This window comes from Uloborus diversus, chromosome 1 (assembly GCF_026930045.1).
Source record: "Uloborus diversus isolate 005 chromosome 1, Udiv.v.3.1, whole genome shotgun sequence".
Taxonomy (NCBI): Eukaryota; Metazoa; Arthropoda; class Arachnida; order Araneae; family Uloboridae; genus Uloborus; species Uloborus diversus.
In genome coordinates, this window is record NC_072731.1 from 129,349,592 (window position 1) to 129,370,979 (window position 21,388).

Consider the following 21,388-nt stretch of genomic DNA (forward strand, 5'->3'; position numbering starts at 1 on the left):
AAGAATATCTTTTTTTTTTCGGGAATATCCGCAATTAAATTAAGAAAAAAAATTTTAAAACTTACATTTGCAGCATTTTCATCAGTGATTTCTTTTACTCTGTAAGTTAAATTTTCGTTTTGATCGTTTGTAATATTAATATCTGAATAAGTAAAGCCGGATGATAAGCTATCCATGGTTAAAACTTCAAAAGACACAAGACATTTTTGAAAATAAAGCAAAAAAAATCATGAAAAAGTAGTGGCGCCATCTATTGAGCATGGATGAAATCAAGCCATAGCGTGGATTACAGAATTACCGCTTGGGAACGGTCAATATGCTGGGCGGCCACTTTATAGTGAGTGCATTGAGATTTATTATTTTGCTTTTTAATTACTGTGTGTGTGACATTATTTTTTTAAAACACCGAATATCGTTTTTTCAAGCTACTTATTCTTTATTTTTGTAATTTTAATACTTAATAAATATATTCTACCGTGACTAATAGCATTTTATCCAGTTGTTTTTAATTCTGTGCTGCTTGATTTTCCTTTTTGCTGTCATTGATCTTATTTTTGAGCATACCCTTTTTGCTTTAGGATGAAATTTGAATTCATGTTGTTAAAAAGTTAAGAATGTGCAATAGGGTGGTTCAAAAAAACTTTTCAGCTACAGCCCATGACACCCCCCATTTTTTTTTACATTACTAATATTATTATGCTATAAAAGTTTTAGCTTTTTACTCAAACTTTAAGAGGGTGATGAATGACCCCTTAATTTAACATTACATGTGTTTTTTACATGCTACCACTGCTGCAAAAGTTGTCAACTCTCTCTCTTTTTATTATTTTTTTTAATTGATTTATTTAGTCTGGATAATAAGTAGCAATCAGTGAAAAGTTTGTATTGTCACATGGAAGTAACAAAGTAAAAAATTACAATATTGCTGAATGTAAAAGACCGAAAGTGTAAACCTGTGATATGAATGGCATTACCGAACTGTCAAATGCTTTTTTGACATTATTACATAAAATGACAACCATGAAATGCTTATTATTTTCTGGTACATATAAGAAATAGGTATTTGTGTTATGGTAAACCCAACCAACCTAATTTCGTGTTGATTAAAAATATGTCAAGAGTTGATTTTTACACCATTTTTTTCAAAATGAATGTAATTTTAATCAATGGTAGCACCCCCTAAATTATGTTCAAATAACATTAGCCGTAGCATAGAGAATGCCAAAAATTTAGAAAAATTTAATTTCCCCAGCTGTTTTTTTGTAAATGATTATTTTATTGCAATGCATATCATCTGCTTAGAACAACAAGAGGATATCTTACTTCTTACTGTTGTTTCTGGGATTAGATGTCTTATGGTTGCTCTGAGGTGACGATATGCATATTATTAGTGTATATTATAATATGTAGCAATGTTTTTCAGTTCAATGTATTTTTTTTAAACTCCCGCTTCATAAGTTGGAAGTTTGGGGGAGGGGGTTGAGCACCCTCTTTTAGTTGAAACAGGAAGCTATAAAATTCCTCCAATATATAGCTATCCACAAGTCTAAAAATATTGAGGGGTATCCTGGTATGTAGGAGAAACTATTTTTTATATGTATTTTTTCACCACCCTAATGTGCACTTTTGCGTCAATGCTTTTTCAGCAACTTACTATTTTATTTCCTTATTTTTACGTTTTCTCTTTTCTAAATTTTTAATTTCAGGTAAACGATCCTTAAAGTGTAACGAAAATCTTTAATTACTTAATATTTGGTTTGTTCTACATTGTCTTAAATATCGTAAACTTTAATACCACTTTTTTTTTGGATATTAAGTAACACTAGTACTATAAATTATATTTTTAGTTTAACTTTTGGTTTCCATATTTTGTGTTGAAGTTTACTGCTATTTATGTAATTTTAAGAAAGCTTTTACATATGTTCTCCCAAAATTAATCTGGTCTGACAGTAGGCGTAGCCACAGATATTTTTACTGGTTGCGGTCATGAACAAATAACTTATCGATGTTTCACGAGTTGAGTCTGCTGCGTTGCTGTTTGGGAGCCATTATTTTGATTTTTGAAAACTTAAATTATCGTAATACTATTTGTAAATACTCTTTCTGATTTATTAGAATGTGTTTAGTTAGTTGTATTTTGTTATTTGTTTCGGGTAAGCTGTAAACTGAATAATCTGAGAATTTACTGTGTTGAGTTAACATAGAGCAGGAAGACACCATTATTGGCTGATGTCCCTATTTTCGTCCCCTACCAAGATTGGAGTAAAAGACATTGATGCTGAGTATCCTATCTGCCTCGTGGTAAACATGAAATGAGATCCGGGACGTAGAAAAAAAAAATGTGACGCTTGTTTGGTGGCATAAATCGAGCTTACATTTATAAATTAAATTTTTAAATGTTACAATTTGTGATGTTTTCCTTTACTGCATCCGTATTTATTGTTATTATGTGTTTTTTTAGAAGGTGTATTGGAGGGGGACGAAAATAATATAATACTAGTTGACCCGTGCGGAACTCCGCACTGTGCTTCGAATCGTTTCATAAGGTATTTCGCTCTTTAAGAATTTCAAAGGAAGAACATTATGAAGAAGAACCGAAAAAAAAGTAACCGCAGAAGAGAAGGCATGTAATTTAAAGACATCAGTAACAAAACCTCGTTAAATACAACGTTGTGATAATTTGATCATCGCTCACCTTTTGGTCGTACATATTTTCAATTCAAACATAAATATCATTAAAAGTGTGGCTGAGTAGTGACTCGTGAAAAAGCAATAATTGTGCATGTAAAAAAAACAGGTTGTGGCAAACAGAGTCCTGCCCATGTGAGCATCTGACGGGAAAATAAGAAATATTAAAGAGATATTTATTGGCACGGATTCGAATTGGCGCCATTCTGATTAACAACCCGACACCCCAACAAACCTAGTAATTGCGCCTTCCTTTTCGAAAGCTATTCATTGAAGGAATGCGTAGTAAAAAACAGCAAAAAAGCTTTTTGCCAAAAAAAAATAATAATAAGATCATGCTTGTATGTTTTGTCATTAACCAGCATGATACGATTTAAAATTATTCGAAAAACATGGAATTTGATTAAAGAATGACGAAGATCTCACGTAGCGATTGAAACGAACATTCTAGGGAAGTAATAAATTAGATTGAAAATTAGTGTTTTTATCTTTGAATATTGAACTATTTCACATAGAAGATTGCTTTAACAGTTACGGCTTAAATGCCCGCACATGTTTCTCTTTTAATCAAACACTTAAAATTCAAAACCAAAACCAGTTGAACTGAGTCCGTTTTTTAAGTGTAATTTTTCGAACGTAGACAAAATGTATTTTTTTTTTTTTTTTCAGCAGAAAGTAGAGGAGTAGAAAATGATTTCTTGCTAATGAAGTTGATAATAATTTTAATGCTTTATATCGTATTCGCGCGAATAAAAAATTAAAGGTTTACTGGATGAAACTCGTAGTTTTAATTTGGCGTAGTATTTTTTCATTTGTACAAAAGGTCGAACACTGCTATTAGAAACATCGACATTTCAGCATACAATGAAAATGTTTTTTTGCACAAAAAGGATTTCTTTTTGGTAAATCTAATACTTTTTTATGCTTACATTATGTTGAGTGGTCTGGATGTAGTCAAAGAACACAATTCGATTAACAATGAACTTATCCGAATGATAACTGTAGCCTGCATAAAGGAGTCGAAACACCAAGTAGCATTCCCACTGCATTTATTTTATTAGGTGTGTATGTTATGAGCACATGTAATGCGTAATACTAATATAAATTTGATATTATGTCGGACAGCATAAGCTTGCCCGAAGTTCAAATAGTTTATAGCCGAACGCTCTACCGAAAAAAACTTATCAATTAAACCGAACAACTAAGTCCAGTGCTGTTAAGCTTTATTAAAATATGAACACACACACAGGCTTTTTTTTTTTTTTTTTTTTTGCCGAAAGCGACGTAAAAAATGGAAAACTGCATTAGAACTTTGCTTTAAAAAATGCATAAGAACTACAGGCAGCATCAAGGTTTTGAAACAGCAAGAGGCGATTTCGAAAACTTGAATTTTCGACCGTAAGTCTTTTTTTCGTCATTGGCCAGCCTGATAAGTTTTAAAATGAGAGGGGATTAATATATAAGATAAGATATTGAAGAAAAATGTTTTTATTTTTGAAAATTTTTACAATTTGTTATCGCAGGCTGCTTAAACCGTTATAACTTAGATGGCAGCACGTGTTCATCATTTAACAGCACGGTTAAAATACAAAATAAATTGAACTATGCTTTCGAATGTAGTAAAAATGTGATAAGCTATTTGTTTTTTAGCAAAAAGAAGAAAAAAATATATATATTTTATCCTTCAAATTGAGGTAGTATTTTATTTATTTGTACAAAGAGTCAAAAACTCATTAGAAGAATATATATTTCAATATACGATTTATTATTTTTTTTTCTGAACAAAAACAATTCTATTGTAGTCTGAAATCTTAAACCTGTTACTTATATTTTCGCTTACATTATGCTTTAATTTTCTTTCCAGAGCCAAAGCTTCAAAAAAAAAAAAAAAACACGTGCAATTTCGAAGTAATTTAGCACAAAATCACTGAATGCTTTCATATCAGCAAGGAGTATTTCCTTCTCATTTATTCTATTCCTTCATAGTTGTTATTCATTTAATTCAGCGTTCATGTAATGCGCGATATTTCTCTAATGCTTTTGTTGCAGATTGTTCGGACGTGGGCCCGAACACGTAATCTTCTGGTTACGAAGAGAACGCTCTGCCGATCAAGCTACTCAGCTCTGTCGGTCATAGCGCAAATTAAAGTTATAAGTTTGACCGAAAACCTTATTCTGGTTCTTTAAAACAGGTTTTTCGGCTAAAAGAAACAATTTTCAGACCTTGGGTCTATTTTTCGTCAGTAGCCAGCACCATAAGCTATAAAATAAGCCGTAAATCAAAGAAATCGATCAAGAATTGAGGGAAATTTGGCGTAGAAACCAAAAACAGGCTACAGAAATAATATATAAGGATTTTTCAATTCTGGAAAAAGTTCTTTAAAAAAAAAATTGAGAACAAATTGTTTCAAGCTTAAATACCATGCGTTGGCTTAGTTCGGATGCTATGTTTTTTTTTTTGCATTAATTGATCGTAACTTGTGCTACTTAGAGGCCAAAAAGCTTCGAGGAGACGAAATATGGCTTATACCCCACTGATTAGAAATTTTGTGGCGGTGGGAAAAAAAAAGTTTTTTTTTTTTTCCAGGACAATTGGATATTTTATAAGTTCAAATCTATTTTACCAGTATATTTTATCTAAGAAATAAATAAGTATTTAAAGTTATATATGCAAACCATATTATTGATATTAATTATGGGAAATGTACACTAAACTTTTAAACCTGTTTAAAAAGTCAGACAATAGCTTTATTGAACTGACATTGATCATACTGATATTTATCAGATCGTTTCAAAACTTTTCCGAGTTAATTAAAGGTGTTAAACTGCATTTTAAGCAAAAATAGATAAATCGATCTTTTCATTAATTTTTGGGCACCAAGTCCCTTTAAAATCACTTAGCTTTTTTGAGATTTGGCAATCAGTATGTTTGGAATGAGTGACATGTTGTAGAGTAAAAGAAAGAGAGAGTCTGTGTTTAGTAAATCTGGCCAATTTTAATTTTTAAAAATATAGACAATGTAAGATCCATCCATTTTCTGTACAATAATAAGCATCCCGACCGTGTGTATCTACGTACTTTCAGACAGTGGTAGTAACTCAGTGCTCATATGAAATGTACAGTCTGATGGCTAAACAGTACAAAAGAACTGAACGTAGCGTCTGCAGGGTGCATCTACATTTCGCGGGGACATTAGGATTAAAGATTGTCAAGTCGGGTAGTTTTTACATATTTCTATTGCTGCGAGCGCATCTACTTCGAAAAAGCCGACTTGGCAATAGCTCATCCAAATCTCCACCGCTATCGATCTCCCATCGAGCATTGCTTTTGAAGATTTCATGATAAAATCTGTTAAGGACACTTCTTTCATGACATACAGGAGATAAAAGAAACTTTTTCACTGGGTTCAACAAATACATCACTTTACGAAGTCCTTTGTTCACTGCATAGCTGCCGCTCAGACAAGTCGATCCTTAACGCCGATTCTATGTTTCATAGAAAAAAAAAAACGGATTATCGAAGAGAGTTTGGATTCAAGGGATAACTAAGGTAGTTTATTTTGTTAAACATTTAACATTCCGAAATGCGAAGATGATTGGATATTTTGTCTACTGTTTTTAGGAAACATTGCGAAAATTATTTTCTATTTATTAGGAGATCGAATTATCATTCATAAATAATAGTGCAAGACATAAAAAGTCTCCTAGTAAACCTAAAGGGGGGAAAATGTAGCTTTTACATTTTATTTTTTCTTAAATTTGTCATTCAGATATTTTCATTTCAAGTTCTGGGGACAATGTACACAAGCGCAATAGCAAAAACATTGCAAAGTAGCAAAGTCAAATTTCTCAATAGTAAACTCAAATGTTTCATATATAAGGTGGAATAACTAATCTACAACGAGTTTTAATTACAGTAATTGCAGATCCACCTGTAGTAATTGGGAGCTATGCAGTGTCACATGTATCCTTCGACATGAGCTGTAACAAACGAAAGTCTTCCACAGACTACATACGCAGACACATCTCGCATATATATACATATATATAAATACATATATATATATATATATATGGGCAAGTCATACATAATATAAATATCCTACGTATTTGTACAATGCATCTATAATACACATTCCCCGTGCACCCAAAAAGTGGGACAGTGCCCCATCCTTTTTTCAAAATTCGTAGAGGAAGGGAGAGAAGAAGCTATATTACAAATAAAAACCATCACCATGTAACAGTCTTTGTAAGGCGCATCAAGTACCATTAACAAATATCACATCGTTGCGCTACCAATCGGTAACATAATAAATATTAGGCCCCAGAGTGCTGTGTTTAGCCATCCCTGGCGCTCATTACGGAAGATAAGAGTTTTTTAAAAAGAGAGTGCTGTCAACAACCGGGCCACTGTCAAGTAGCTGTATCAGTAAAGTGCGTTTTTTGAGTGGATTACACCTCTAGTACCCACTAGAATCTTTTCGAGGGTCAACATCTGGTAGAGAAGTGAACTAGAGGCTGCCCGAAATGTTTTTTTTTTTTTTTGAACCCCTACGACTGTTTATTCTAATGCATTACTAGAAGACAATATTATTGTGGAATTTTTTTATTCAAATCAAGAACATTATAGTTTTAAGTAGTTAAAATAAACACAAATACTCAGTTATTATGATAATTTTTAAAACACTAAAATCTTTCAATTACTAAAGTTTTGAAGTGGATGGTGCAATAGTTTTTCCCTTTTAACAGTTTATTGCTATTTTGCCACAAATATACAATAAATTAATATCTTAATATTTGTACCCAACTTTAAGAGCCTCGCGAAATGATTTCGTGGGCTGTGTAGTTCATTGGGCTAAAGTACAGTGGGTGTGGGTGAATCCATGAGTTGCAATTAAAACTACTTTTACAATAGTAACTTTAAAAATTTGAACATAGATTTTGTTTTAGAATATTCTTTTTATTTTCGAAACGCAGAAGATAAGAGTGTGCCCGACACGTGTGGGGGATCAACTTCTTCAAGTCGAGAGGACGTATCAGGTTCAATAAGAGCAACGGAAGGAACTTGCGGTTGTTGACGGCATACATTTTACATTTTCCTCTTCTTATTCCACAATTCATTAAAAACGAAAGTATTTTAAATGTACAGCTAAGTACTACTTTATGCTAAGAGGAGAGGCAATATGTATTTCACATATTTTCATTTCATCTAAAACAATGGATTTTTAACATGAACCATAACCGGAGGAAATTCAACAAAAACACGTTTCCAACTGAGCCTAAAATCTGGTATTGTTTGCTAATAAAATGACAACGTTTGTACAAACATGAAAAACGTAACAGATGAATATTTTATGCCACTTGAGGTAATATGCTTATTAAATGCACAATCACTTTCTACACACACACACACACACATGCGGTGGTTTGGAAGGGGGGGAAGAAAACTGTTGCTGCAAGTTTAACATTCCCAGCCTGCTTTGGATTTTATGAATTTGATTTTATTGAGAGTTCACTTCACTAAAAAGTTAATGTGCAACTCTAATTCCTCGTGAGAATTTAAAGAATGACATTTACATGTTAAATAATTCTAGCTAGCAACTATGCATGGAGTAACAAGTAGAGGCTCATCACACTGCGTAGGGGGTCTTAAATGAATATATGTTGCTTTATGAGACGTTGGAAATTGAGATTTCTTTATGTTGCTGTTAACTAAAACTCTAGCTTAAGTAGCAACACACCCGCCATCTTGGGGCTAAAGGTCGCTTTCTTCCTATGCCTGCTATAATGAAGTAGGGTGTTTTGATTCTAGATTGTAGTGTTTCTTGACTGTAGTTTGACATGAAGTCAATAAGAAATCACAATCAAAAAGCAAAACACGCTATTTCATCCCGGCGAACATGGGGGAAAAAATGCATTTAGCCCCAAGATGGCGGAGTTGTCGCTACCTTTAAACTCTGATACAGGGCTTTAGTATAAACTTGTCAAGATCGCAGGATAAACATTGTGTAAATAAATACTGACAGTCAAGTTTGAAAATATTACAGAATCGTAAGCTGATTTCTGCGTGGTTCCGTATGTGAAAGAATGGTGTTCTACGCAATTTAGCTGATTTTCTTATTTAGTGCTGATAATGCTGTGCGGTTGAAACCCTGCGCGAAACATCTTGGGTGAGTAGTTAATTATTACACGGGTCGAACGTTGCGAGCTGCCTTTAGAGCCCACCAATGTCAGAGCCTCTCTTCTTTACTCAATGGTTTGAATGAGGTATCCATAGGATAGAATTCAAAGTTTCTCTTAGTGTATTATTGCCGAAAAAGATGAGGGAGGAGCATTCACCCTGACACCACACACTAAAGGTTAAGAAATCCTTATGTGCCGTAAATGATAAGGCCCCTTAACGCATTCATTCTATGAGTAGGGTTTGAAGTTACCAGCAATTTGGTTTTCAGAGAAATATGTATCCACACGATTTTTTTACTGAGTAAAACAATTTTTTTTTGCCCTTGATGTTATAATTGAGAATGGATCAAATATTACTTGTTTAATGACAAACATATATGATCTCTTACTGATTTCAGAGCATGATCAAAATTGAGGAACCAAGCACGAGCTGCTATACTGTGGAGGCCAATGCCACAGCTAATATAGCTTTAGTAAATTTGTTTCAAATAAATACCGAACAATTTTTATTTAAACATATTTTGACGAGAAAAAGAATGAATTTTCAGTTACAAGCTTGTTTATGAGTTTTCCAGTCAATGCGGAAATCACAGCTGGTATGTTTTATTATTATCAAATTTTAATGTTACAGAAAAGGTCTCTTTAAACTAATTATAGCGGGGGAAAAAACAAATAAATTACTTGAACTTGATGCAATTTCTACGCGAATATGTTGCATTTATAAGTCAATTTTTGGCAACGCAAATTATAAGTTAAAATTGGAAATCTAGGAAGAGGATGGTAAGTGTGGAAATGCTGCACTCTTTTGGAGTAAAAAAGTTTAGGGAATATGATAGAATGCTGCATAACTTCAACCCCCGTTTGAGAATGGGTTTCCAGAAAGCACCAAAATTTCAGCCAGAAGAGTTTAGCACCTTTTGCTTGGGGTGTGGAATCCGTATGAGATTCGAAACAGATGGACCAAACTGCATCAACATATTTTGTGGCAGTGAGTGCTTTTTTTCCCACTCCCTTCGAATGAAAAGCGGCTAAGCTTTGAGCAAGACGCCATTTTATTCTGAACTATTTCATTTGGATTTTATTTGCCAGGGACTGGAGGACTTGCACCAGGAATCTTACTGCTGTCCTTTTGATAAATACCAACTCCCCTTTTCTTTCTTTTTTGTAAAATTGGCCTAAGTGATCCGCTATAGTGTCAGCAGTATATACACATAATATGTACACGAGATTGCTCTCGGTTCGTAATAACTGCAATACATTTAATTCTACGACCAGTTGAAGATTATTTCACTTGTTTTCCTGGGATTCATAAGTATTTTAACTTTTAAAATGACAATTTTTTTCTATTTGAGGTTAGGTTAGTATTGTTTTAAAAATTCATATTACTTCTGAAAACAAATTGATTTCAGTCATTAAGGAAAAATTTGATTTTTATCAACTTTTTTTTTTATATGGGGACAGGGCGAGGGAGGCACGCTTTCCGCGTTATTTGTATTTAGTGGTAAATTTACTTCCCAGTCTCACTAATATACTACATCATCAGATGCAGTAAAACAGCTGACTACTATGGACATTTAAAAGTTGATTAATTAGGTAGGAAGTATAAGTCTCACAACCTTAAAAAGGGTGGACTTGTCGAAATTCATAGAAAAAATGGGACTATTAACATGTGAGAAATAATTTTCCTGGATGATGAGATTTCAGAATAAGCAGGCAGAAGTGAAACTTGACGGAATAGAAATAGTTTGACTTAAATTTCAGCTGCTTTAGGGATACTGATTTTCACCGAATAGAGGAAATCGGACGTTAGCGACTGAAAGAAATGGAAGCAAACGTTTCATTTTGCATCTTGCATTCCGTCTGCAAAAATCTACTTTCATTTAAAGATTAGGAATTTACTTGTTTTACAAATACAAACGCCAGAAAATAAGAATAGCACCCGCTCCCCCCTTATTACGATTTCGTTCCATCACAACAGCCGCTATCTAGATTTCACTCCACTGAAGTCAAATAATGCTAAGCTATGTTCGATTATAATTATTCAATTTTAAAAAACTGAACACGGCCCTTAATGATATTCATTTCCAATAACAAAAGATGATGAAAAAATAAAACATTTTATGCAAAAAAAAACATGAATTCATATTCAGACGCGTTTGTACCGTAATTAGTTCATGAAAGGAATACATTTGTACACATGTGAACGTGAATTTCGTGAGATGTGTGGCATATTTACAAGTAACTATTCCATTAACCAACAACACATAATTACAAATAGTTAAATACATTTTTAGTATTAAATGTTCTTTAGGGTTTCTTTTTGTACAATTAGGAAAATCTAGCGATAAAATTTATATTTCATCCCGATAGGATACATTCGAGCAAATATTTCAACAATCTTTTTTCTCTGGTCCCAGAATAATTCTTTTCGTGATAAAATGTGGCACCTTTTAAACACATTTTAAAATCTATTATTAAATAAACATTGACACCGATAACAGCATTTCGCGTAACAAGAATGTAGCGGCTCAAAACAAATTTTGATTCAACCCCGAGTATCCAAGTTGCACAGTCGAGCCATCGACAAGATGATCTAGTCAACGTAGGCCAACTCTTGTATTAGGTATTTGCTTGTGATCGATCATCTTGGCTCCATAGTTCTCTTTCTATTAAGGAAATATCAGCTGCATCAATTAAATCGTAATAAGTGTTCATAAAGATATTGCGTTCATGAACAAATTTAGAAAACCAAATCGGAGATGGCTGACCGGCAAGAGATTGATGCAAAATTTGTTTTGAGCAGTACTGACCATAAAGGGGGGGGGGGGGCAGGCTCTCATTGTCGTCATGTGAAACTAGTTACAACCGTGGGGGAAGGGGGAATTCATGTTTTCCAGAAACACAAATGATATAATACAAGGAGGGATGAAGAAAACGAGTCACTGAACAGGTACATAGAGGCTCCTCTTCGATTCTGGCGAAGAATCCGTTTACTGCACGTGCTCCGTAAAGTTTGTTTTTTACAAAAATATAGAAGACAGCTCCCAAGAGAAGAGTCCGTGGCCGAATTTGTGCGCTGAGAGCCACTGGGAGCTGACGATCACAACCTGTGGAATGGCTGGCTACTGCTGGATATCCCAGATCTCTTCGAGGAAAGCTGGGAGCTTCTTGTTCTGGACCTTGAGGCTGAAGCACAGTTCGGAGTTCATGTTGCCCAGCGTACGAAGCTCGACCAGCGTAGAAAGCAGACGAGCAAAATAGTTCTTTCCTGGCGGCCTATTGGTAACGATGTACGCCCGCAGAGTCTCGATGTAGAACTCCTGGATCTTCTCCACTTTCTTTGGCTCCAGAAGGCACGGCCTCTCTGCAATGCACACAAAAAGAAAACAGCGTCAGAACACAGTACAAATAAAACACTGTATCGTAAAATAAAGTAGTGACATGTCCACCATCTTGGGTCTAAACGATGCCTTCTTCCTATGTCTACTATGGTAAAGCAGCGCGTTTTGCTTCTTAATAGTGATTTCTTGATAATTCTATGTTAATGCACAACCAAGAAGCAAAACAAGCTACTTCATTATAGCAGACATGGGAAGAAAGAGCCATTTAGCCCTAAGATGGCAGACACGTCTTTACTTAAGCTGCAATCTAGGGCTTCAGGCACAAGCAGTGCTCAATGCAAATTCACTGTTTACTGATTTGGGCAAAAAAATCAGCAAGTATGCAACAGAAAACTGATTAAATTTAAGAGGAAAAAAAAGAAACCCTCTTTGGGGCACAGGATTTCAGAAAAAAAAAAAAGATTCATGCTGCGTAAAAATTGTGATGCCTTTTAAACTGAACAAAATTGGTATTTCACATGATGAACTTGTACTCGCATGTTAAATTGAAACTTGCCAACACAAGCAAATGCATAACTATTTGCTACATTGATCACACTCCAATCTTTTCGACTGACAAACACTCTCCTTCATTCACAAGACAGAAACAAACTTCACAATTCACAACACTAATCAGTTTTAGTGCCCGACAGGTTTGAGACTTAACCAGCATTCAGATTCAATTAGTCATAGGTAAATAGCATGGAAAGTATTGAAATAATGAGTAAGGATGTTAAATTGTGAAACACAGTATGGTTTCATTTTAGGTCGCAGAATCGCAAATTCATAGATTTAACGCACTTTGCCATTTTAATAACAGCAAAACACCATGTGTAGAAGCTTCCTTTTTGAGTAAAATTGTTCAGGTGGGACAACAACATACCAAAATTGATATTTAGAAATTTGAAAAGCTTACTTGCGATTAAAAATGATATCAAGAGGTACCAACCATAGATATATAGTATTTACTAGTTACGCAGCAAGAAACCGGTTCCAAGGGCAACTGAATCGACTTCCAAGCGCCGGAAAAGAGCATGCGAGAAACCGCAAAATTTTGCCGAACACTGTACATCAGTGGTTGAAGTTTCATTTTCGGTAGGTTGCGCTTTGGCCTGTCTAATTCAGTCCGTCTGCTGCTACGGAGTCGTCTCTAGTTACTCTAGATTTACGGCATCAACTGGGTTCAAAAGCACAAGCAAGTAACCTACTCATGAGGGAAACTCACCGGAGAAGATGACGATGGCCGTGAGGAGTGCGTACTCTGCGTTGTCAACTTTGAGGACGCACATGTTGCGACAGAAGTGGAAGATGGAGTCGGCAGAGTCACCCATGCAGGCGCTGCGGTAGTTCTCCCGCGTGTAGGGCTGGTTGTTGGCGAACACAATTGAGTCCGTGTTCATGTCATACTTGCGGGCCGTCCGAAGCATCATCACCTCGCTTGAACACGCCTGCAATAAAAGAGTTATGCTTATAATATTTCTGTGCATTTTTTCCCACTAGTTAATTTATTAGAAGGATTGCCAGATATTTGAAGTGTGTATGTTCAACCGGGACATCAGAAGCCACCCTCCGCCAGTGGTGCAGGTATTCAAACAGGGTTGGGTTTTTAATGAGAAAAAACTGGTTTTTACCAGAACATGGGAAAATCTAGGTTTTTACCAGTAAAAACAGTGGTAAAATCTTAGGAAATTCTATTAGCCCTTGTTCATTTGCTGGCAGGCAGTGATTTATTATTTTTACCAATAAACTTTTACATATATTGTAGTTTTTAATCGTTTATTATTTTGTATAAATATATTTATTGCATACTAGAAAAAAACCGTTGGGTCATTGGGCAAGTAATAAGATGACAGCTATCTTATGAATTTCAGACTTAGATTTTTTTTTCTTTTTCAAAATTTTTTGGGAAGGGCATGGGACAAATTTTGTGCTATTAAAAACTTAAATTGATAGTTCCAATACATTTTCAAAGTTTGTCAGTAAGAAATATTAATTTGAAATAAAATAATTTGTGTAACGTGTATTACATCAATGTAGATCACAATCTTATTGTAACTCACACTACAGGCACACAAAAAACGGATTTTGCTACAGACTGTTAAAAGGACTGTACTAATTTTATTACTTAAAGATAAGACACGAAAACTTAGCTTTTAATAACTATAAACTGCTACTACATCTTACAATGATCGTAGTTTGAATCCTAATTTAAATTAAAGTTCAAAGTGTTGCCAATGAGAAATATGAATACAATTGTTGCCAAATAACAAGAATAAAAATATCACATTCACCCCCCCCCCCATAAAATTTCGATTCTTATAGCTTAGTTCAGAATGCAGTCCTTTAGGTAAGTAGGAGGTCGTCTTTGGTGAGTAGGACGAAATGGTGTAACATCCAAGTTCTTTTCTGCCAAATCTTCTGAATTGATGACAGGGTCTGTGTGAGTTGGCGGCGAATCTGAATTGATTACTTCGTTTTCTTCAGTATTTACTTGGCTATCAGAAAGCCTGATGTTTTCTCCTCTTAGAGCTAGATGTCTAATCGAAACAGTTGTCTCCCTTCCATCCGCAAGCTTTACATGAGCATAATCTGGGTTAGCTTCAATTAGTTCAACTTCTTGGACTAGTGGTTCGTGCTTGTTTGTGCATACATGATTCTTCATTAGAATTGGACCAGGTTGAGTAAGCCAAGTGGGAATGGATGAACCATTATGTGATCTCCTAGGGTGGGAGAACATTCTCTCATGAGGTGTGGCATTGGTGGCCGTGCAAAGTAAGGAGTGAATAGAATGAAGAGCGGGTTGAACAACACTTTCCCACTGTTCGGTTCTCATATTATTAGATCTTAAGGCAAATTGAATAGTTTTCCAGATTATTCCATTGTAGCGCTCCACCTGTCCATTTCCCGCCGGGTTATAAGGAGTAGTTCGACTTGTGGCTATACCATGAGATGTTAGGAACAGTTTTAACTCATGAGACTTAAAAAGCTGATCCTCTATCGGAGTGAATGAATGATGGCATTCCAAAAATGGAGAAAATATTCTTCAAATTCTGTATTACGGTAGATGCGGAAATATCACTGCAAGGAATAGCGAATGGAAATCTGGAGAATTCATATACAATTGTTAAGATGTAAAGATTTCTTGAAACACTAGGAAGAGGTCCTTTAAAATCAAGGTTCAATATTTCAAATGGGGACGTAGCTTTTACAAGGTTCCCGAATTTTTAACAAATCTGGGTTTTAACTCATTGCAAATCAAGCAAGAATTCGTTATTTCTTACATCCTCTAAAGAAAAAGGAAGATTCTTGCAGCGAACCCAGTGATACATTCGTGTCACCCCTGGATGACAAAGAGAGTTGTGCATATCACATAAATCTATGCTAGGAGTTAAAGCACCAGCTATACGTGATAAAGTATCAGCAATTACATTTTGTTTTCCAGGACGATATATAGTGTCAAACTTGAAACTCGCGAGTTCAAGTCTCCAGCGAATTAATTTCTCATTTTTAATTTTGCTACTGTGTCGTTGATCAAACACAAATGAGTCTGCTTGTTGATCGGTAAAAACTTCAAAATGTTTTCCCATCAAGAAATGTCGCCAATGACGAAGAGATTCAACAATTGCATACGCCTCTTTCTCAGGAGAAGAATGTTTTAGTTCCGATGAGCTTAAGGTTCTTGAGAAAAAGGCAACAGGTCAGCCAGCTTGACTTAGAGTGGCACCTATGGCAAAGTCCGAAGCATCTGTTTCAACCCTGAAAGGTATGTTGTCCTTTATTGCAGCCAACATAGCATTGGCTACATCATTTTTAAGTGAATTAAATGCCAATATCGCTTCACCTGAGAGAGGAAATTGTTTCTTTCCTAGCAGAGGGCGTATCTTTGCTGAAAAGCCATTTATCCATCTACGATAATGGGCGAACATACCCAAAGCACCCTGCAACGCAGAAGAGTCTTCGGGAGGAGGCATTTCCATCAACGGTTTCAGACGATCTGGATCCGGTTTAATTTGGCCGTCACTAACAAAATGTATCCCAGTAATTGTGCCGAATTTGTCGAAAACGTACATTTTTCTTCATTTAGAGTCAAATTATATTTCTTCGCCACAGTCAGAAATTTCTGTAAGTTATTATCATGTTCTTTCTGATCTTTTCCACAAACAGTCACATCATCAATAAATGGATATGTCAAACTAAGTTCTTCATCCTCAACAATCTTATCGATCACTCTTTGGAAGCAAGCTACACCATTGGTCACTCCAAATGGAACTCTCAAAAATTGGTACAATTTCCCACATCCTTCGAAAGCGGTGTAATGCTTTTCGCTATCAAGAATTGGAATTTGGTGGTAAGCACTTCGCAAATCAATTTTACTAAACACTTTTTTTTTAGAAATTTTTAAAATTATTTCTTCTATCTTAGGAAGAGGATAAGCGTCTAGTAATGTATATTTATTAATTGTTTGCGAGTAGTCTACAACCATCCTGGGCTTGTGATTGTCTCCTCTAATAACAAAAGCCTGAGCTCTCCATGTTGGATTGCTCGGTTCAATGATCCCTTCTTTGAGAAGTTTCTGGATTTCCATCTGCATGAAATGATAGTCCTCATTAATTTGTCGTCTTGATTTAGTTGTTACTGGTTTGCAAGCTGGGTTTAAATTGGAAAACAAAGAAACTGGTGTAACTTGCGCTACAGCCAAAGAGCAGATTGTTAATGGAGGCATGTTACCCTCAAATACTCTGTTTCTACTGATGAATGTCCTTTCAGGATATCATGACCTATTAATATATCACTACAAAAATCTTTCATGATTAGCAATTCCACGTCTGGATAAGTGAAGCGATCAATTTTTAAGTTTACTTTACAACAACTCATTACTTCAGCGACCATTGAAGAATTGGCCATAGATATTTTCCCAGAATATGGTTCAATCTTCGCATTGCATTTAGATACATATTTCTTGTTAAGGAAACTCATGGAGCTCCCTGTGTTGATTAATGCATTTAGTCGAATATCGTTCATCGAAGCCTTAACTATTGATTTTTGAAGGCAGTGAATTGCTCCCGAAATTGATGCAAGAGTGTTTGAAGATGCTGTAGTATTTGATGAGTTTCTTGATGACTTAGACTTACAAACACGTTGATAATGTCCTTTCTTGCCACATTTTCTACAAATTGCGTCATGGGCTGGACACAAAGTTCTTAAATGTATATCATTTCCACAGAAAAAGCATCTAGAGGATTTGGAGACATATGCCGCAGGTGATACATCTTCTTCCGAAAAATTGTTGTCTTTCACAGCAGCAGAGAGTGGCTGCTCAGAACTTCCAGTATATGAAGCAGCATGCACTTTCGCTAATTCGAGGGTTCTGGCTTGCTCGAAAGCTTGATCAAGAGTCATTGAAGTGTTTTCAAGAAGACGTTGGCGGATTCTAGGACATCTTAATCCACGAATGAACGCACATCTGATATATTCTTTGCGATAATCATCTGCTGTTATGTCTGTAAATTCACAATCTTTGCTTAACTGGTTTAGAGATTGTAAAAATTCACCGACCATCTCCCCATTTTGTTGATTTCGCTTCGACAAACAATGTCCTAGCGAATATGAATATTCCGTTTTTTTATGAAAATAGAGTCAAGAGTTGCTATAGCTTGCGCATAAGTCGTACAGTCATTTATGAATAGGTAAATATTTGCACTCACGTAATTGCACAGTAGTGGTAGCTTGTTATATTCTTGAATTGTTGTGGTACCTTCTAAAAAATTCGTAAACGTTTTTTTTCCAGTGGATTCATTTAGCTTCTGCGTTTGCGTACGTTGGATCTATATCAAACCTTTCAGGTTTAAGGAGCTGCTCCATAATTCAGGTAGAGATCAGTCAAGATAATATTTATAGTTATTAAAATTGTACTAATTTTATTACTTAAAGATAAAACACGAAAACTTAGCTTTTAATGACTATAAACTGCTACTACATCTTACAATGATCGTAGTTTGAATCCTAATTTAAATTAAAGTTCAAAGTGTTGCCAATGAGAAATATGAATACAATTGTTGCCAAATAACAAGAATAAAAATATCACAAGGACACAAAGATTTAGATTGGTAAATATATCTCTTTTCTTTTGTTTGATTAGATTGGTAAATTCATGACTTTTTTTCCTTCTGTTTTATAAATTTACCTTAGAAGTAAAAAAGGGATTTCATTCATTTTGATGCATAAATTAGCTTAAAGATTATATTTTTTGAAAATGTCTGAATAAAATTACAGAAAAAATTAGTATTTTTTAACATGAAAAGTTTTATAATAACGTATTTATAATGTATAATATATGTAATATTTATTTAAAAATATAAATATTATCAAGTCATAAGAACATTTTTTTGTTTGTTTTTTCCAAAAGTTAGCAAACATTTTTATTTATTCTTCATTATACATTATTTTGAAAAATATCGATACAAATTGTTTTAGAACCAGTTTTTTCTTAAAATTATCAAATCGTTTGCATGCAAAATCCCGTTAACAATTTAAAATTTACATTTCATTATCACTAAGTAAAAAGGTGCTGCCTTTTTTATTTATAACCTGCTCCCCCCACAACGAGTTCAAAACTCATTTTAAAGGGGGGAGGGGAGGAAGTGCTGTTGTAAATTAAGTAATATTTTGTAATGAATGATCACTGTCACTGAAAATTGATTTTAATTTAAATAAAAATGGGAACTGCCCATGTTTACAACCTTAAACATGAACAGTTTTAACCATAATTTACTTTTAAAAACATGTGCACAGAAATGACAAAAACAACAAAACATACCAAGGATTTTTTTTTTCCCTCTTAGATGGTAAAAACCATGGGGAAACAGGTTTTTCCGAGGGCGGTAAGAACCGGTCAATACCACAGGTGGTAAAAACCATGCCAACCCTGTAATTCAAATGAGTATACACACCCTTGGCTGGATTTTAGAGTGTTTTAGAGGGTAGTTCAGTCCCAATGCTATGAAAAAATTGTTAGTAATTATGAACCTAAACCAGGAGTAATAATAAATGACCATAAAAAGATTAATTTAAACATTTCATTTCTCACACGTTTATATTTATATTATTTACTTAGTAAGAAGAAACACTTCGAATAAGGAATAAAATTTTGAAAAATATTTATATGTTCCTTTCATTGGCTAGGATGTTTTTTAGAAGTATTTTCTGGTTGTAATTCTGTTGAAAATTTTTTCAAGTTAATCCCATATTAATTTTACATGACTATGCTACACATAACAAAGTAGTTATCTTAAATAATCCTTCACTTTAAGACTTTTTTGGTCATCCATGACCAAATTTATTTTTTACCGGGATATGAAGTAAACTGGTCGGGACACCGGAATTTAATCAAATCAGAAATGTTCCGGTCAAACCAAAACGTCTGGCAAGCGGTTTTTTTGATACCAAATATTTGTCAAGTGATGACAGCATACTCACCTTGAGCAGCGTGATCTGGTCTTCCCTGGACAGGGTGTCGAATCCGGGCACCCTCTTGGAGAACTCTACGATGAGCTGGACGGTCAAGATGGTGATCTCGGTGATGTGCTGGAACCGTTTCATACTGTCCTCTTCACTGTCACCCAGGGGAAGGCCTGAAATGGTACAACAAACCACATGATCATTCCAAATTTAAGGAACAATGTTTGGCAGGGAAAGTAAGTTTGAACCTTAAAAAATGCTTGAATTCCAAGGAAAATAGAAAAAGGCTTCAAAAAAAGATTACAGGTTTGGCAAGAAAATTGACTGCCACTCAGTTGAAAGGCTCCGAACAATGACACACACTTGATTCACTCAACCTCCGTAGCTAAAACGCGATTTTTAAGCACAAGGGTACTCATGAATCAAACTTTGAAATCATAATTATTATTCATCAAAAATTATAACCCTAAATCAATGCTCGAGAAAAACATTTTACACCTTCAGAAAAACTTTATAAACACCCAGTGTCGGAAGTAATTAAATGTGTTTAGGAAAATCATTTCAAGCTTTAAAAATTTAAATATACACAAACAAATTCATAGAAGCTTCAGATAAGTTCAAATGCAAGCCAAAAAACATGATTTTAGACCTTTACAAAATGCTTGAATGGATGTTAAAAAAATTCAGGTCTTGAAAATGCTTAAATGTTTATCGTTTTATGTTTTTAAAACGTACTGGCTAAGTTCATAAATGCTGTCTAAAGTTCCTAAATCCCTCAATGGGTTTAATATGTAGAATAGAGTTGAAAATTCCATAAGAAATCGTTTGAATTGTACAAAATTTGTCCACAACGTTAGATTAAAATGTATAAGTTCCAACTGACTGTAAATGTTTTCAAGTCACAACACAAGTTACGAGGAGACTAAGCCTTTCAATGCACTTTTTATGCATATACTATAAGTACATTAACTTTTATTACCCATTACTCACACTTTTGAATTTATATTAATCCTACACAACCAAGATAGATTCATTAATGATACACATCAAATGTTGTACAGTGAAGTTCAATGTGAAAAGACACAAATTTACAATGAAATTTCCAATTTATGTTGCAAATTTGAGACTTACTGCATAATTTTTTTTCATTTTATAAAGACACGATTGGGAAGTTTGCTCATATATTATTGTCATTTCATTCTAATCCATATTGGTAATTTGTTCAAAATTGATAAATATGTATCTTTTATTTTTCCCGATTTGATATTTAAATGTTCCCGCTTTTTAGGTATGAGCCTAAAAACAGCTAAAAGAAACTTATGTTCAGAACCAAAACATGTTTAGTCCCGCAACATCAAGAGACTTGTGACGGGCATAAAGTCAGTTCAGAAACAAGGAGAAAAGATTCCTGAGCTGCAGTAAGTTATGTTTGGCAAGAGTCCAATAACAACAATTGATTATAACATGAATGATTCATCAAATTTTCTATTTATTTTTTGGCTGAAGAAATTTAACATGGATACCAAAAATTTACAAATTAGACGTACAAATTAGGGAAGTTTTCGTTTTTTCAATTTTATTTTTATATGATAGAGTAACATGAATGAACACCATAGGTGAAAATATTTTGCGATACGATAAGTAGTTTTTTTTTAAATTAATTTTTAAAGTTCAAGCGC

The 21,388-nt window shown here is 34.4% G+C and overlaps 2 protein-coding genes across 2 annotated transcripts in view; both read right to left on the reverse strand.

Moving 5' to 3' along the window:
• Nucleotides 1-5,669: 5,669 nt before the first annotated feature.
• Nucleotides 5,670-21,388, reverse strand: part of LOC129232115 (ecdysone receptor-like) — a 255,668-nt gene continuing 239,949 nt past the window's right edge. Inside the window, exon 11 of the mRNA XM_054866357.1 lies at nucleotides 5,670-9,028. The gene's annotated coding sequence lies outside the window, so the exon portion shown is untranslated. The remainder of the gene's footprint in view (nucleotides 9,029-21,388) is intronic.
• LOC129234972 (ecdysone receptor-like) lies at nucleotides 9,026-20,692 on the reverse strand. Its single transcript, XM_054868755.1, has 4 exons — nucleotides 20,689-20,692; nucleotides 19,728-19,882; nucleotides 13,477-13,699; nucleotides 9,026-12,235 (listed from the first exon to the last, which is right to left on the reverse strand). Exons 1-4 carry the CDS (start codon nucleotides 20,690-20,692, stop codon nucleotides 11,994-11,996), a joined length of 624 nt encoding a protein of 207 aa, XP_054724730.1. The 3' UTR covers nucleotides 9,026-11,993.

Bases quoted from the DNA above. Each gene is read 5' to 3' on its own strand.
- LOC129234972 (XM_054868755.1), bottom strand. The intron at 13,700-19,727 runs GTGAGTATGCTG...CTTTTATTGCAG, and splicing joins ACCAGATCACGCTGCTCAAG to GCGTGTTCAAGCGAGGTGAT. The intron at 12,236-13,476 runs GTGAGTTTCCCT...TGTGCATTGCAG, and splicing joins GGCCATCGTCATCTTCTCCG to AGAGGCCGTGCCTTCTGGAG.